Consider the following 16859-nt stretch of genomic DNA (forward strand, 5'->3'; position numbering starts at 1 on the left):
ACGCAAGTCTGCCTGACCAGTTCATCCATATCGCATTGCCCTGCGATAGTGGGTGAGGGAACCTGGCGGCAAAGCTTCGGCATTTTGCGTTTTCCTCCGTGGCAAACAGGTCTATCTCTGGATGACCCCACTGCTGGAAGTACGGGCGGAGTACTGATGGATGTAACTCCCACTCATGCATCTGGTGGCTGTACCTGCTGAGCAGATCCGCCATCTGATTGTCCGTGCCCGGGAGGTGTTCCGCCATGAGGAAGATGTTCCTCTGAATGGCCCACTTCCACATGCTCTGAGCCAGATGAGACAACTGTGGAGAGTGCGTACCTCCCTGCTTTTGAATGTAGTACATGGCTGTCATGTTGTCCGTCCGGCTCAACACGACTTTGTTGCACAGATGTACTTTGAAGGACTTGAGTGCCATGAAGATTGCCATCAGCTCCAAGTAGTTGACGTGCATCTTCCTTTGTTGCGTTGTCCATAGTCCCTGCACCGTATAGTGGAGCACATGAGCCCCCCATCCCAGGAGAGACGCGTCCGTTGTTAGTGTAATCTGTGGCACAGGCTCCTGGAACGGTCGGCCCTTGCAAAGGTTGTGTGGATTCCACCAATGCAGAGAGCTGTATGCCCGACCCGTCACCAACACTAGGTCGTTCAGTTGTCCTTGAGCCTGAGTCCACTGATGCGCTAAGCATTCTTGGAGCGGACGCATATGGAGTCTCGCGTGTGGGACTATGAAGATGCAGGAGGCCATCATGCCTATCAACTGCATGAACACTCTCGCTGGGAGTGAGTGTTGTGGTCTGAACTTGTGGATCAGCGCCTGGATGTTGTCGATCCTCGCTGGGTTTGGCTGAGCTGTGGCAGCCAGAGTATTGATCGTCGCGCCTAAATACTGCCGCACATGGGCTGGCTGAAGGTGTGACTTCGGGTAGTTCAGTGTAAATCCTAGACTGTGAAGGAGGTGAATGGTGTGGGACATGTCTGCGGCGCACTGCTGGGCTGACTTTGCCTGCACGAGCCAGTCGTCCAGATAAGGGTAGACATGTATACACTGTCTCCGAAGGTGTGCCGCCACTGTCGCCAGACATTTTGTGAACACTCTGGGAGCAGTGGTCACTCCGAAGGGGAGTACCTTGAACTGGTAATGCCTGTTTTGGATGGTGAACCTGAGGTACTTTCTGTGGGAGGGGTGGAGTGGTATGTGAAAGTAAGCATCTTTGAGGTCCAAGGTTGCGAGGAAGGCTCCCTGTTGCAACAAGGGAAGAACCTGCTGCAGTGTCAACATGTGGAAGTGTTCTGAAAGAATGTACTGGTTTAAGGGGCATAGGTCTAGAATCGGTCTGAGCGAGCCGTCCTTTTTTGGGATTAAGAAGTACAGGGAATAAACCCCTGTGCCTTCCTCCTCCACCGGCACGAGCTCAATTGCGCCTTTTTGCAGCATCACTAGAAACTCCTGCTGCAATAAGTGCAAGTGCTCTGCTGACATAGGACGGTGTTTTGGGGGCATGGGTGGTGGGGTGGATGTCAGTTCTAAACAATAGCCGAACTGGATAAGTTTCCTGACCCACCTGTCTGTGGTGATGGACTTCCAGACGGGCAGGAACTGTTGGAGTCTTTCCCCGACAGGTGTTGGATGGTCGGGGGGCAGTGACAGGGAGTCACTGTTTGTTGGCGGCAGAGGAACGGGAACTGTTGTTGCCTCTGCCTCTACCCTTGGCACTGTTTCCTCTGTATCCACCTCTGCCCTGCTTGCTGTAGGAGGATTGCGCACCACTTTTATTGAATGGTGTCTGCGGCGACATGTGCCCTCTGTTAACACCTCGATTGCCTGAGCGACGAAAAGTGTTCCCTCTAAATTGTTGTGACTGGAGAGCTCCCATGGACTTGGCAGTCTCGGTATCTTTTTTGATCTTCTCTAGGGTGGTGTCCACCTCTGGGCCAAACAACCTGTCTGGATTAACGGGTTGGTTGAGGATAGTAGTTTGTATCTCTGGCTTGAATCCCGAGATGCGGAGCCATGCCTGACGTCTCGGCATCACACTAGTGTTGATCGCTCTCGCTGCTGTCTCCGCAACATCTAGCGCACACTTTATAGCAGCGTTGGAGATGAGCTTCCCCTCCTGAATAAGCATTTCAGCTCCCTCTTTAAACTGGTCTGGGAGGTGTTGTAACAGCTGCTCTAGGGTGTCGTAGTGCGCCCTATCGTATCTGGCCAACAGAGCTTGCGTGTTTGAGATGCGCCATATGTTGGCCGCCTGAGCTGCTACCCGCTTCCCAGAGGCTTCCAGCACTTTTGACTCTTTGTCTGGGGGAGGAGCTTCACCTGTCGTTTGGGAGTTTGCCCTCTTGCGGGCATTAGATACCACCAAAGAGTCCAAAGGCAACTGGCCCCGTATGTAAGTGGGGTCGCCAGGTGCCGGTCTGTATTTCTTCTCAATGCGTGGGTTTACCACCCGGGATCTTGTGGGTTCCTTGAAAATGTCTGCCGCATGCTTAAGGACCCCTTTCAACATTGGGAGAGTCTTGACAGTTTTTTCAGCAGTAGAGAAAGTGTCAAAAAGGAAGTCCACTTCCACGGGGTCAGCATGCATCTCCACCTTATGGTTTGTAGCTGCCCTTTCGATTAAGACATTAAATGCCGCAGAGTCCTCAGTGGGGGACGGCTTTACGTTATAGACCTGTGGATCCTGGACCGTCTGCTGGTCCCCTTGATCACGAGTATCCATCCATGATTCCTGCTGCTCATCAGGCTCTGTATGAGCAGGGAAGTTGTACTCCTCATCTTGGTCCCCTCCATCCCCATCTGAGTATGTGGGTGAAGGTGTTGCACTCCGCCTATGCTGAGGAAGAATCTGCTCCACCAGAACTGGGGTGTCTGCTGCAGGCTTTTTACGTTTCAGAGGAATGGTAAAGGACTGCAAAGGTTGTGAAGTAATCTTCCTCTTGTATAGCGTGAGTTTGCCGGTGTCAGCATCGATGAAATGCTCCGACCGTTCTTCAACCAAAGGTTGTCGAGGACCCACGGTCCCATCCGGTGGAGTGGACGTCGACACGGTGTCCTTGGGCACCGACCGCGGTGCAAAGGCCTTCGGCGCCACCTTAGGCGGCAACGTGTAGACGAGCGGTGCCGATGTGGTCTTCGGTGCGTCTGTTAGCTTCGGTGCGGAAGGAGTCTTCGGTTCCGATGCCGAAGCCTTGTCCTTAAAGCGCTTGAGGGAGTCCGAGACCTGCTTCGTAAAGGAAGCGGACGGTTTCGTCGATCCGACTGATGTCCGTGGTCCGCCCCCTGGGGAAGACCCGAGCGTGACTGACTTGTGTTTGTCCGGTCGAGGAGCACTCGTGACTGGTGCGCTGCGATCACTGTCCACTACCGTAGACGTCGATGCCGATGGCTTCGGATCGATCGGTTTTCCTTTAGGGGTCACGGCCCCAGACCTCGGCTCTGCGGCCTTTACCGACTTCGCGTCAGCGGGCCTCTTGGTCTTCGGCGCGACAGACTTTCCCGATGCAGGCTCGGTAGTCTTCTTGGGCGTCGGCTTGTCTCCCTTGGTAGACTCCGACCCGATGGGCTTTTTCGAGCTTGGCTCCTTAACCACCTTCGGCACCTTAGCCTGGTCGGCAGCTTGCGCCTGTTTGGGGGCCCCCGAAGACGACGGCGTCGGCACCGGAGCGGACGTCTTCGGTTTCGATGGCGTGTCGGCCATCTTTGTTTTCACCGGTACCGAGGGTTTCGGTTTCGTTTTCAGTAATGGCGGCTCCGCGGAGGTGTCCGTAGCCGAGCCCGGAAGGCGGGTCCGTGGATCGAGGTGTAAGGTCGTGGGTAAGGCCGCGTGGCGATCCCGTGACCTGAGCCTTTGTAAGAGTACGAACGGGGCATAGCTCTTCCTCCGAGCTATCTTCCATGGCCCCATATGCTTCGTCGTCGTCCCCTACCTTCTCGACGATTTCTTCAATGTCGGGACTGTGGTCGTCAGCTCCGTCTTCGGACTCGACCTCCACCGGGGTAGGAGAAATCTGCAGGTGACGCACTTGCTCGTCTTCCGCGGGGTCGTCAAAGATGTCCACCGGTGCTGGAGCTGATCGCTGAGCCTCAAGGCGCGCCACGCGCCGAAGCTTGATCGTCTTTTTTGATCGAAATCTGGAACAGGCCATACAGTTGGCCTCGTCGTGGTCCGGCGACAGGCACTTGTTGCACACAGGATGGACGTCGATGTGTGGGTACTTGGATCCACACACGGGACATTTCTTGAATGGACTCCGCTCCATGCCGTCGAAGTCTTGCTGCGTCGACTAGGCCCCGATCACCGAAGAGTCTCACGACCCCCCGGATATCCGACTCTACGAGCTGGAAGATAGACGGGACCGAACGCGAACAATACCGACGGTGCCAATAAGGCCTTTTGGCCTTGATAAAGTACTTTTACGATTCCGAACAGGAGATGTCGAAATCACATCCGAACCCAATGGCGGAAAAAAACAATCTGGGGATGGAGTCGATGCCCATGCGCACTGTAGTCCAGGGGAGGAGCCACCTATCTCGTGATACTTCGAAGACTCTTCCAGGACAACAATGTGCAATCATCCGGACCCAACACTAGGCGGCGATCTATGCTACAGATATGAATTTAGCAGCCCACATGCCTCGAACTTCTCCCTTACTAATATGTTCTCGGGAGTCCTACTATATCTCCCTCCTGGACTCCTGGGTGATTTTACTTCCAATCTGCCGTCAATATTAGCTTGTCTAGCAACCACGCCAGCTAATTTCACCCTTTTGGGCGATTTTAATATCCATTTTGACGACCCTACCAACCCTACTGCTCGTCACTTGCTGGCCAGTCCAGCTGCCTTACAGTTGACCCAGTTAGTAACTAATCCAACTCATCTAAAAGGCCACCTCCTTGATCCTATCTTTAGTAATTGCCCGGAACTGGTGGTCCATACTCCCTCTCCAATCCCATGGTCGGACCGTTATTTGATTCCCTTCACTTGGACGGTCTCTAAATCTCTTTCGTCCTCACAAGCACATTGCTCTAAGCGTAGGAATTGGCCCAAATTGCCGTTGGATGACTGGCGGTCGACTCTGGTGAACACCAGACCTCCTGACAATTCAGAACCTACCCTAGCTAATGAGGACTTCAACCGATGGATTTACAACTCTTTAGACCTGGTACTCCCCCTAAGTGGCATGGATCCTAAGCGGAGTTCCAAGAGGGCCCCCTGGTACTCCCCCGCACTACGGGAATTAAAAACCAAGTGCAAACGCCTTGAAAGGAAATGGAGACTAGACTTCTCCTTTGTCAGTAAAAACAACTACAGACTCATGCTCAGAGCATACAAAAAGGAGATCAAAACGGCCCAATTGATTTTTTTCGCAGAAAAAATCAATACAGCGGCATCTAAACCAAAAGAAATCTACAGGATCGCAAAAACCCTGCTGAAGTGCCCTAGAGCAGCCCCTGGACCCGGGCAATGCACAAGTCCGCTGTAACGATTTAGCAGAGTTATTCTCGAACAAAATTCAAATCATTGATTCTGCTTTCCCGCCCCCTTCCCCCACCGTCCGATCTCCAACTACCCTGACCTCTGACACCTACCCTACGGTCACCCTACAAGCCTTCCCGCCGCTCAACCCCATTCTACTAAACTCCATAATATCTCAGGTCAAATCAGGCTCTCCTAATGACCCAGCTCCCCCACGTTCTTTGAATATGGTCAACGACACCATTCTCCCCACAGCGCTCAACCTATTGAATTCCTCCCTAGGCTCAGGCGTTGTTCCACCACCCTGGAAACGCGCGATGGTTAGAGCCCTCTTAAAAAAACCTAATCTCGACCAGTCAGAGTTAAAAAACTACAGGCCCATCTCTCTGCTCCCTTGGATGAGTAAAGTACTGGAAAAATTCGCCAATACCACTCTGGTAGATTTCATCGAATCTAACCATCTACTCGATGCCTCCCAAACCGGCTTTCGTCCCAGGCATGGAACAGAAACGGCGCTGTTGGCAGTGACGGAGGAGGCACAAAAGATCTTGGACCAGGGAGGATCAGCGGCCATAATCCTCCTGGACCTCAGTGCCGCTTTCGACACTGTCAACCACAGCACACTTCTCTTACGGCTTACTAACATTGGGATCTCGGGCACGGCCATTTGTTGGCTTGAATCGTTCCTCACTGACCGTTCCTTTCAGGTGTATGAGGGCTCCTCCATCTCCCCAAGCAGACCTCTTCCTTGCGGCGTCCCCCAGGGCTCATCCTTGAGCCCCACATTGTTTAATGTCTACAAGGGGCCACTAGCTGAGGTAGTCCGTCCATTCGGTATTAAAATCATCACATACGCAGACGACACCCAGCTGGTGGTCTCCTTCAACCAACTTGACACAAACCCTGACAACCTTAGGACCTGCTTGGAAGAAGTTTCAAACTGGATGACCCAATCATACCTGAAACTGAACGGTGATAAAACCGAGGTAATGTTTTTAGGCAATCCTTCCCCATTGGCTCTCAAATCACTCTGGCCCCCCTCTCTGGGCGCGCCTCCCTCACCCAAGGAAAAATGGCTCGATAAAACCCACAGCTTTAATGCCCAAGCCACCAAACTCTCAGCAACCTGCTTCGGCCTTCTCAGGCTAATTCGGAAGATCCTCCCCTTGCTACCCTTTGAAGCAAGGAAAATAATGGTTCAAGGCCTAATCCTATCCAGATTGGACTTCGGAAACGCCCTGTACCTAGGTGCCCCCCAACTCACTCTCAACTTTCTTCAGGTGGTGCAGAACGCTGCGGCCCGGACTCTTGCCCAAATCCCCCGGCGTCTCCCAATAAAGGTCGGTCTGAGGTCCTTACACTGGCTGCCAGTAAGGCGTAGAATCTAGTTCAAGACCCTTTGTATCTCCCACCAAGCCTACTGGAAAGCTGGTCTACTCAAACTATTCTCTGATCACCCCTCACAACCCTGTAAGACACCTCAGATCAGCTTCCTCCTCACTGGTCACAGTCCCTAGGATTAAAAAATCCAGAAGTGGAGGCCGCTCCTGCTTCCAAACTCTGGAATTCCCTCCCCCTTAACATGCAATCAGAATCTAATCTGCTTTGTTTCCGCAAACAGTTAAAAACTCTACTGTTCTCCTACCCCGACTAACTTTCCTTTTTCATCAGCTCGCATCTGTCTGTAGCGCTGGGACACCTTAGGGTAACCACCGCGCTTTATACATTTTCTTTTCATTTCATTCACTAAAACAGATGGATCTCATTTAACTGCTGATTTTATGAATGAAATCTTTACTCCAATCTAATCCTCAACCCTGGTCAGTTGATCTATATGATTATGCAGTAATTTGGAAAATGTCAGAAGTTGGTGCTAATTCTTGATTCCAAGGCCGCCTTTCTGAAAGGTAGAATGGAGGACAGAATCAAAACTGCTGACTGGCTGGAGAATTCACTCTAATGAATTCAGTTTTATACTTAACTGTTACATGGCTTCATTGTTCCAGATTGTCATAGCTAAAGTGAAGGAATGACTGAATTATATCAGACACAGACGTAAGCATTAGTCCTCTCCTGGTTAAAAGGATAATGTAAACCTGGACTTAGATTGAATATTATGACAGTTCTATTACATTCCTGAAGGGTGCAGAAGTAAACAGAAAATAGGCCTGGGAGTGTTTCGAACAAGGCAACATAGGGCAGTTTTTCAAGAATCAAGAATGCAAGAACAAGATGAAGTGAAAAGTTGAGCTATGGAAGAGAACTATTTTAGCAGGTATAAGGCTACTACTCGTGATCAGATGTTCTGGGGTTAAATAGTTTACTAGTTCTCTACATTTAATTTTCTATGAAATGTAGTCTTACAGTAGGTAGTTTTGTTATTTTGTGGTTTGTTGCAGTCAGAAGTGTAAAGACAAGTGAGCAACATATTTGCCCCACTGTATTTCGTAGGCTACAATAATAGCATTAAACCTCAAAGTACAAATATGTCTGATTGGTGTTCATAAATTTTGAATTCACAAGCATTTTAGTTGGGCATTCCTACTAAGTGGGATCACACTTGTAAATTCACAAGTATTTTACTTAGGCATTCCAAGTAAGTGGGATCGCACTTAAATTTCTGCAGGGTAGACATGATAGTATAGATCAGAAATTGAAAGCATTCTGTACCTGTATCGCTGAAGTCAATAAACTCTTTAGAGAGAAGATTTGTAAGAAGCTCCATAATGAGAAGAAGATCCTGGTACTGGTCCTCTTCTGCAGTGACATCGATTCGCTTGCGGCCCATGTTATTTTTGGAATACACTTGTAGCAAAGTCAGGCAAGCTTCATACAGGGTCATTGCCTTCGACTGCAAATAGCAACAGAAAAGGAAATTGGTAAATATACTACATAAAGTGGTTAAAAATGTAACATTTTCTTTCTACATGATACAAACGTGCATTTGATACTCAGTTGTCATCTATTACATGAAGGGAACCTTTTAGCAAGGTTTATCCTTGACTGACCAGAAATGTAGGAATGTATATAAGTTGTTTCCAGTCACCTTAATCATAAATTAATAGTTGCACACTCAGGAAACACCTCTCGGGGTTAGTGGTATGTGCAGGTCAAGTTACAACTACCTAGAAATTCTGCCTGTGTTTTGCGAAGGCATAATTTAAACAGTAGCATTTTATTGCTTTCAGAAGGTAAAATAGCTCAAGGTAGAAAAAAAGAGAGAGTAGCTTGTAACCAGGTAGAGAAGTGTCTATAAAGAACAAAAGTAAGGAGGTGGTGTCATTGAGAGAGGAAGGTATACTAGTAAAAAGAAATGACTGACAAGCAAGGCAAAGAATTTGGCTGTGTTGGAACAAGACATATGTGAAAACGTATCATTGGAGGGAAGAAGTAATAGAAGGGAAAGAATGTTCTGCGGGAGAAGTATAAAAGTGAAAATGTTAAATAGAGATAAGAAGGTATAGAGTAATGAATGGGAACAAGGACAAAGTTGAGAAGTGAAGAAGTATTAGGAAACTGGACATAAAAAGTAAGCTATAGAAGTTATAGGCAGAGAGGGAATAGTAATCACAAACTATAAGATGGGAAAAAGGAAGACCTAGAAAAAAAGCAATTGGAAGAGGAAGAAATAAAATAAAACATACATTGGGAGTGAGAAAGAAATTGATAGCAATTGAACAGTCATTGTTCACTATATAATGTAAGGTCACGAATAGAGGCCCATTAACGTGATGAGGTCTTGGAAATTGAAATATTTGCAAACTTTTTTGCAGGCTAATTTACCAATTAGATAAGAGGTAGCAGGTGTAAATAAACACTTATTGTAGTAGTTAACTGCAAGACATCTGAGATATTTGCTTGTGCTTACCTCTCCAAGGTAACATATCTGTTTATGTGCAACTTCAACAAAAACCTCAATTATGAGGTTAACAGTCTCTGGAGTGTTCTTATAAACCTCCATCAATCCAATGCAATTCGTAAGAAAGTCCATTAAAAAATTAAAGAGAATAGCAACATTGTCAATCTGGGTGGCCTCTGCAATGCCACAGAGTGCCTCCAAAGTGGCAGTGATCTCCTGTTTCACCTCCTCCTCTTGGCAGATTTGCTGAAAGTTCTCTTGGTTTATCACATTCAGAAATCGCTGTTGAAGCGGTTGCAGTACCTAAATAGAAAATGAACAGGAAAATAAATATCTGACAAAAGTGTGATATATAAAGATCAGTGATTTATAGCTTTAAACTGCATATGAAATCTCTCGTTGCTACTAAATCTGGAGTACAACTTCTCATCTTTACCAAACAAAGTACATATTTTGCTACGATTTTCAAACCGAAGATAGTGATTTTTTTCTTTTTGGGTTGTGATGTAAAGCATTTACTTCTCACTTGACTCAAGACTACCAAGTTATTACTCGTCTTACAACACTTTTTACCATTTGATTTTGCTCAGGTTATCATCAATGCCCCATAATATGGATCTGTACAAAGTGATCTGAACCTGGGCAAAAGGGAGTGGATGTGGATTCTGCATGTCTGCTATTACATGCATTGGGTAACTTACACTTCATTCCGGAACAAGCAAATATTCAATGAGTCTGAAATATTTGGAATGACTATACAAGGCTTAATCTTGTAAACGCTGCTCTCATTGAGGGAAGTTTAGTAAAGATAGGACATGGAGAAAAGTGAAATTTCATGCACAATGGTCTACTCATATTCTAATGGACATTGGGAAGAGTCCGCATTAGGATCAGCTACTCAAAGGGACACAGTACAGAGCTTTTACTATTTTCATCCAAGCATTTCTCTAGCACCCCTGAAAGTCTTCTGCTTTTCAACAGAAATGTTTCCATTTGTTTCAATACCATTCCCTCACACAAAATTCTTACTATAGTATGAATTAGAATTAGTACAAATTACTCCGTGCAGCAGCCAAAATCTTTGGGTGAAAATAAACAGATCGCCACTGTTTGCCAAGATTTTATCATTTTAGCATGAGCAGTAACTGCTGTGATTGGACCCATCGGAATTCAAGGCCCATCACAAGGAGGGCCGTTGTGACATCAAAATAAACACTTGAGGATGCACACTGCTAAATCTATTGATCCTGCATGCACTTCATGTGTAATACATCCTCCCTTTAACAGGAAGTAGCCTGCTGTGATTTCCAGAAACATATCCATCGACAACAAGGTTAATGTCTGCTGTGCCCATGTTCATATGAACATAACTAACCTCTACTGAATTACTTCTAGGAATGGTGTTTGTGGAAAATAAGATCCCGTTTATTGTACCAACTTATCGATAAGCCATCCACTTCAAGGGTACTTAAATCTGTATTTTTAGCATTTTTGCTTCCTATGGTTGTAAATAAATCTATATTTGGTGTTGGACACCAAAAACATATCTTTACAGTGCCTTGACTTACTTGTCATCAATAAGTTTCTTTAATGTTGAAATTTAAAGACATCTGATACATTGTCTTCTAGTCTTTGAATATGGGGTGTCGCACTTACCGGTCTGTAATGCACAAGGTTCTTGAGGTAGCTGGAGCCAATTCAATAAAACTTTATTTTTATTTTTGTAAAAAATAACATTAAAGTAGATGCACGTATTGTATTTAAAAAAATGCAACCACCAAAATAAATTAGGTAAAATCAAGGAAATATTTATCCGCGCTCATAACAATATAAAAATATGGCAGCATATCTCAAACGGCTCTACACCCAATAGGGAATAGTTACTCAAATTAGGTAAAATAGCATTAACTACAAAGCATATACAACCTTGACAGGACTCTCAAATAACAGACACTGCAACATCAAAACAGTGTGGTAACCCTGTAGAACTAAAAACCACCACGGAATTGTTACATTATATACTAAACAACAACTCTTCTCTTACATAGGGCTAAGGCCACTTTAATGTAGGCACTATTACACAAGTTTCCTTGGACCCAAGTCCTGGTCGGAAAGCTAAGGCAGCCTACAGTTTCTAAAATTATTTTTGAGCATCAAAGGTTTAAGTGTTCTTTTCTTATACTCCACAAAAAACACACAGAATACAAAAGGAAAATGCTACTTACCAGTATGCATCTGTTCTTGGGATGTAGAGCTGCAGAGTTACACACTGTGCATAGATGGCTACCTAGTGTTGGGCCCGGATGTTTGCAGTTTGTTTTGTTGTAGAAAAGTCTTTGGAAGTCACGGGATAGGTGACTCCTCCTTTGAATGATACTGTGCATAGGCATCGGCTCCATCCCCAGATTGTTTTTCGCCATTAGGGAAGTGATGGAGCTGTACAAGAGGTAGTGATGTCCATGTGATTTGTATCTAAATAAGATAATACTGGAACAGATAAAGGTAGTCAGGGAGGCGGGTGGGCGTGTGTAACTCTGCAGCTCTACAAGCCAAGAACAGATGCATACTGGTAAGTAGCATTTTCCGTTCGAGGCATATGAGCTCCAGATTACACACTGTGCATAGATTGTATGGCAATACCCACACCTAGCGGCGACCACCAGTATCTGTTGCAGTTGTTTGAAAAAGAGTTTTTAGTACAGACTGGCCCCCAGTGGCTTGTTGTTTAGTTTGCACATCTACACAGTAATGCTTTGTGAATGTGTGCGGTGTAGACCATGTGGCTGCTTTGCATATATCATCTAGGGCAGCGTTTCCCAAACTGTGGTCCGCGGACCCCCAGGGGTCCGTGACACATTCCCAGGGGGTCCGCAGGACTTGAGTGCCTGACTTCGTTGTAAAAGGCAAAATGCCCATGCGCCTTCACAGCTCACAAGAGATGTGAATGTTAGCGCAGGGGTGGCAAAACCACAATATAATTTGGCTCAGCTTTAGGTGCGAGCTGAAGGGTAATTGGCCTCCTTTTATTATTTGATTCTGCCTGTCACCCGACGTCGCGCTCGCACAGCAGTGCATGTGTTTCCTCTTATGTTTGCTGCCAGCCCCAGGGCATTTTGCTATCATGTGTCCCTTTAGAAGAGCATTCAAGAACCTCAAATCGGCAGGAGGGCTCTTCTCTGGAACTGCATGTGAGTGTTTTGTAAGTGTACCCTCTTACAGTAAAAGCGTGTGCATAACGTGTTTCCTTTTTATGTCATCAGCCCCTCATGTAACATAGCTGCCAATGTTTCAGATTGCCTATGTGTGATATTTTCATATGTGTGAGTGTCTGTTTTTTTTACAGAGCTTTTTCTTAACTAGTGTCTCAAAAGGAAAGCTAGGAAAGCAGTGCTTTTAGAGAGCCCACGCCTGTCACTTCTCAGCTGCTGAGGGTGGCAGAGGTGACCTGACATCGAGTGGATTCCAGGTGTAATATGACACTAAATAGTAGACCTTACATTAAGAGTGCCACATTATTGGTAATTGGCAAAAACAAAAGTAGGGTGTTACATAGCGAACCTGGGGAAGAGAATATGGTGGCGTAAAAGATGGGGTGAGGTGAAAGCACATTGGGTTGGGGGCAGTTTGTAATTGGGTTGTGGTGAACAACAGAAGAAAATGGCCAGTGGAATTTATGGGCGGCCATGAAGGACGGAGCCGACTTTGATCACATAAGACCGCACTGGGCTGGGCAGTAATGAAAGTGTTTATGTCAGCAGTGTACCGGCACAATGAAAGTGCAATGTTAGGCAGCAGGGTTAATACTAGGGGTTGAGAGGTAAAAAGTTGGCAAGAGAAATTAAAAAAACACCCTTAGATTTTGAGGTGCTGGTCATAGAAGCATAGGAGGTTAGAAGAAAAGCAGGGGGATGGAATGCTGCACGAAGGAGTAGGCCAGAGCATCAGAAACTGAGTAGAAAAGGGAAGAGACTGACGAAATACTGCATTGTCTTTCCTCTGACATTTGGTGGGACCTTGAAATTGTGAGCTTAAATTATCGGACAGAAGCTTTACCTGCCACCCTCCAGAGAAGGGTAAGTGAGATATTGAGCAGTAGTTACATCTGTTATTTCCAGTGCTTTGAATCTGCAAGAGTGTGGCATGGAGCTCTTTTGAAAATAAGTTATTAGGATTACTAATCATAAAGAACTCTAGTGAGGTATTTGTGTGGCAGTACTGGGAAGAGAATGGTACAGTGAGGAAGCAAGGGACTGGTATTGAGCAGGTTATGGAGGTATAGAACGACATGAAGAATGTTAGGGGAGGACAGGAATTGGGGAGGGGTCAACCAGAGGCAGCAGTGCAGAAATAATAGAGAGGCCAAGCGAAACAGGCTAGCATAAACCTATACCTAATTTCTGCAAACCAGGTCCAGTGTGGGCAGTGAGAGCAGGGCTTTTAATAGCCCCCAAGCCCAGCAGCCGACCTCACTTGGGGGTAGAGAGGAAAAAGCATACAGTGTTTAATGCAAACTGTTACCGTTTCCTGGCCCTCCCACAATCTCAAATCCGCAGGAATATCTAAAATGTTTCTCTGAGGAAGGGGGCATCCCTTTCTGCAAATGTTCAAATAAGACAGGGGATCAAATGGATGCTCACAATCATGGTTAGAACCCACAACCAGATGCACTCCAATGGCACCAATGAACAGGTACACAGTAGTGGGTGTGATTAATGCTTCTGAAACATAAGGGGTAGTTTCAGGGCAAGCATCACTCCCTCAAAGAATAGGTACAGCACATCACCAACAGTGCAAGCATCACTCAAAGTGCAAACACAAAGTGGCATTAGCAGTGCAAGCTTTCCTCTCTCGCAGAACAGCTACACAAGGTGCATCAGTTGACAAGTTTGCCAGGTTCATACCACACAATCCCTCACATAACAGGCACAGCTCAGCATCACCATTGCAGGCTTCCATTCCTCATAGAAAGGATACGGCAAGGGCATGAGTGCAAGCTTCCCTCCTTTGCAGAACAGGCACAGCATGGTAACAGCAGTGGAAGCTTTACTCTGTGATAGAAAACCTTTATGCAAAAACAACAATTGATGGACAGAATGCAGAACAATGTCATGCATTCACCCCAGTACAGAGATCTGGGCCTAAATCCTTTATAACAGTATATCATTACAGATTTCCTACAGTCACAGAACAAGTAAAGCTTAGGAATTATCAATGAAGCTGATTCTCTCACGTAACGGGTGCAGCACAGTCTGCAACAGCAGTGAAAACACACTTGCCTATTTAATGCGTATGTTTTAGTATGATTGTGTGGATTGTTAGGTCCTTTGATGGTTGAGCAAGTAAATGCCCTCACCCCATATTTATGTGAAAAGTCTTTCTCAAATCTTATGTACCTAAAAAATAGGTACAGAAATCGCTTGGTAAATATAGAATCTGACCTGAGGATTCAAAAACGAAACATTGAAAAGTTAGTCGCCGAGATGCAGCACCATCCTTCCCATTAAAATGTTTTGATTTTTACATATTTTCCAATATAAAATATTAAAAGCTTTAGTAAGGTAAGTATTTGTTTAGAGTGTACTTGTATGTGTATTTTTTGTGAATTACTGTTTTAATGTTTTAAAATGTAAATTGTACAATTGTTTGGGGGTCCCCGGCTTCCAGTAGTGATTCCGTGGGGGTCCTCAGGAGTCAAAAGTTTGGGAACCGCTGATCTAGGGGAATGTTCCCTAAGAATGCCATTGAAGCCCCTATTTTCCTTGTAGAATGGGCTTTTGGAGGAATTGTTAATGTACGTTTGGCTTTGTGATAACATATTTGTATGCATTTAACAATCCACCTAGCGATCCCTGATTTTGATATGGGATTGCCTTTATGTGGCGGTGAGAAAGACACAAAAAGCGGTTTTGTTTTACGAAAAGCTTGTGTCCTTTCGATATAGTATAGTAATGCTCTTTTGACATCGAAGGTATGTAGAGCTCTTTCTGCGACTGTTTGAGGCTGCGAGAAAAATACGGGCAGCTCAACAGATTGATTTAGATGGAATGGTGAAATGACTTTAGGAAGGAACTTAGGGTTAGTACGAAGAACCACTTTGTTATGATGCATTTGCTGAAAGGGTTCTTGAATGGTAAATGCTTGTAGTTCACTAACCCTTCTGAGAGAAGTAATGGCTACTGGGAAAGCTACTTTCCAGGTTAGGAATTGAAATTCACATTTATGTAATGGTTCAAAGGGAGGTCCCATTAATCTTGTGAGAACCACGTTGAAGTTCCACACTGGTGCAGATGGCGTCCTGGGAGAATTATTCTTTTGAGTCCTTCCATAAAAGCTTTAATAGCTGGTACTCTAAAAAGAGATAGATGTTGTCTATGCTGCGATGGCAGCGTGGTGTAGCCTGATAGGTAACGTTCATACATTCTGGGGGAAGGTTGAGGTAACTAAACTATGACCTCAGGAGCCAGATCGCTAGGTTGAGCTGAACTGGGTCCGGGTGTCTGATCTCTCCATGGTTCTGTGTTAATAGGCATGGAGATAAGTTTAGTTTTTGGGGTGGTACCACAGACATTTGCAACAGCGTGGTGTACCACGGTTGCCTGGCCCAAGTTGGAGCGACTAGGATGAGCGTTAGGGAATGTTGCTGTAGTTTGCGTACCACTAACGGAAGTAGTGGGAGAGGAGGAAAAGCGTACTCAAATAGTTCTGACCAATTCATCCATATCGCATTGCCTTTGGACAATGGGTGTGGGTATCTGGCGGCAAAGTTTGGGCATTTTGCGTTTTCGTTGGTGGCAAAGAGGTCTATTTGAGGTTGTCCCCACAATTGAAAGAACGGATGAAGAACTTGTGGATGAAGTTCCCACTAGTGGATCTGCTGTGTTTGTCGACTTAGCAGATCTGCCATAGTGTTTTGCACTCCTGGGACGTGTTGGGCTAAGAGGAAGATCTTTAGTGGTATAGCCCATCTCCATATCTGCGGTGCTAACAGAGAGCTGCAGAGAGTGTGTCCCCCCTTGTTTGTTTAGGTAGTACATAGCTGTCATATTGTCTGTGCGGACTAAGACAGCTTTGCCTGGCACTTGAGTTTGAAATGCTTTTAGGGCTAGAAACACAGCTAGCAACTCTAAGTGGTTGATGTGGAGTAGCTTTTGTTGCGGTGTCCACCTGCCTTGCATGGTGTGATGCAGTAGGTGAGCTCCTCAGCCGGAGAGCGATGCGTCCGCTGTCATGACTATTTGAGGAACTGGCTCTAGAAACGGTCGCCCTTTGGAAAGGTTTTTGGTGTCCCACCATTGTAGAGAACGATGAGTCCGACCGTCTACCAACACTACGTCTGTTAGTTGACCTTGAGCCTGGTTCCATTGGCGTGCTAGGAACTCTTGAATTGGACGCATTTGCAGTCTTGCGTGAGGTACTACAAATATGCAAGATGCCATCATCGCTATGAGCTGCATGAACACTCGAGCTGGTAGCGAGTGTTGTGGTTTGAATTTTGTTAGGAGAGCTTGTACACTTGTTA

At 46.0% G+C, this 16859-nt stretch overlaps 1 protein-coding gene across 1 annotated transcript in view; it reads right to left on the reverse strand.

Annotated features, from left to right (window-relative positions):
• XPO4 (exportin 4) overlaps nt 1-16859 on the reverse strand; it is a 471754-nt gene that overhangs the window by 49150 nt on the left and 405745 nt on the right. Inside the window, exons 17-18 of the mRNA XM_078657083.1 lie at nt 9350-9643; nt 8152-8332 (exon numbers count right to left, since the gene is read on the reverse strand). Of these exons, the coding sequence (XP_078513209.1) occupies nt 8152-8332; nt 9350-9643 (475 nt within the window). The remainder of the gene's footprint in view (nt 1-8151; nt 8333-9349; nt 9644-16859) is intronic.

Source organism: Lissotriton helveticus, chromosome 8, assembly GCF_964261635.1.
Source record: "Lissotriton helveticus chromosome 8, aLisHel1.1, whole genome shotgun sequence".
In the NCBI taxonomy this organism is placed as follows: domain Eukaryota; kingdom Metazoa; phylum Chordata; class Amphibia; order Caudata; family Salamandridae; genus Lissotriton; species Lissotriton helveticus.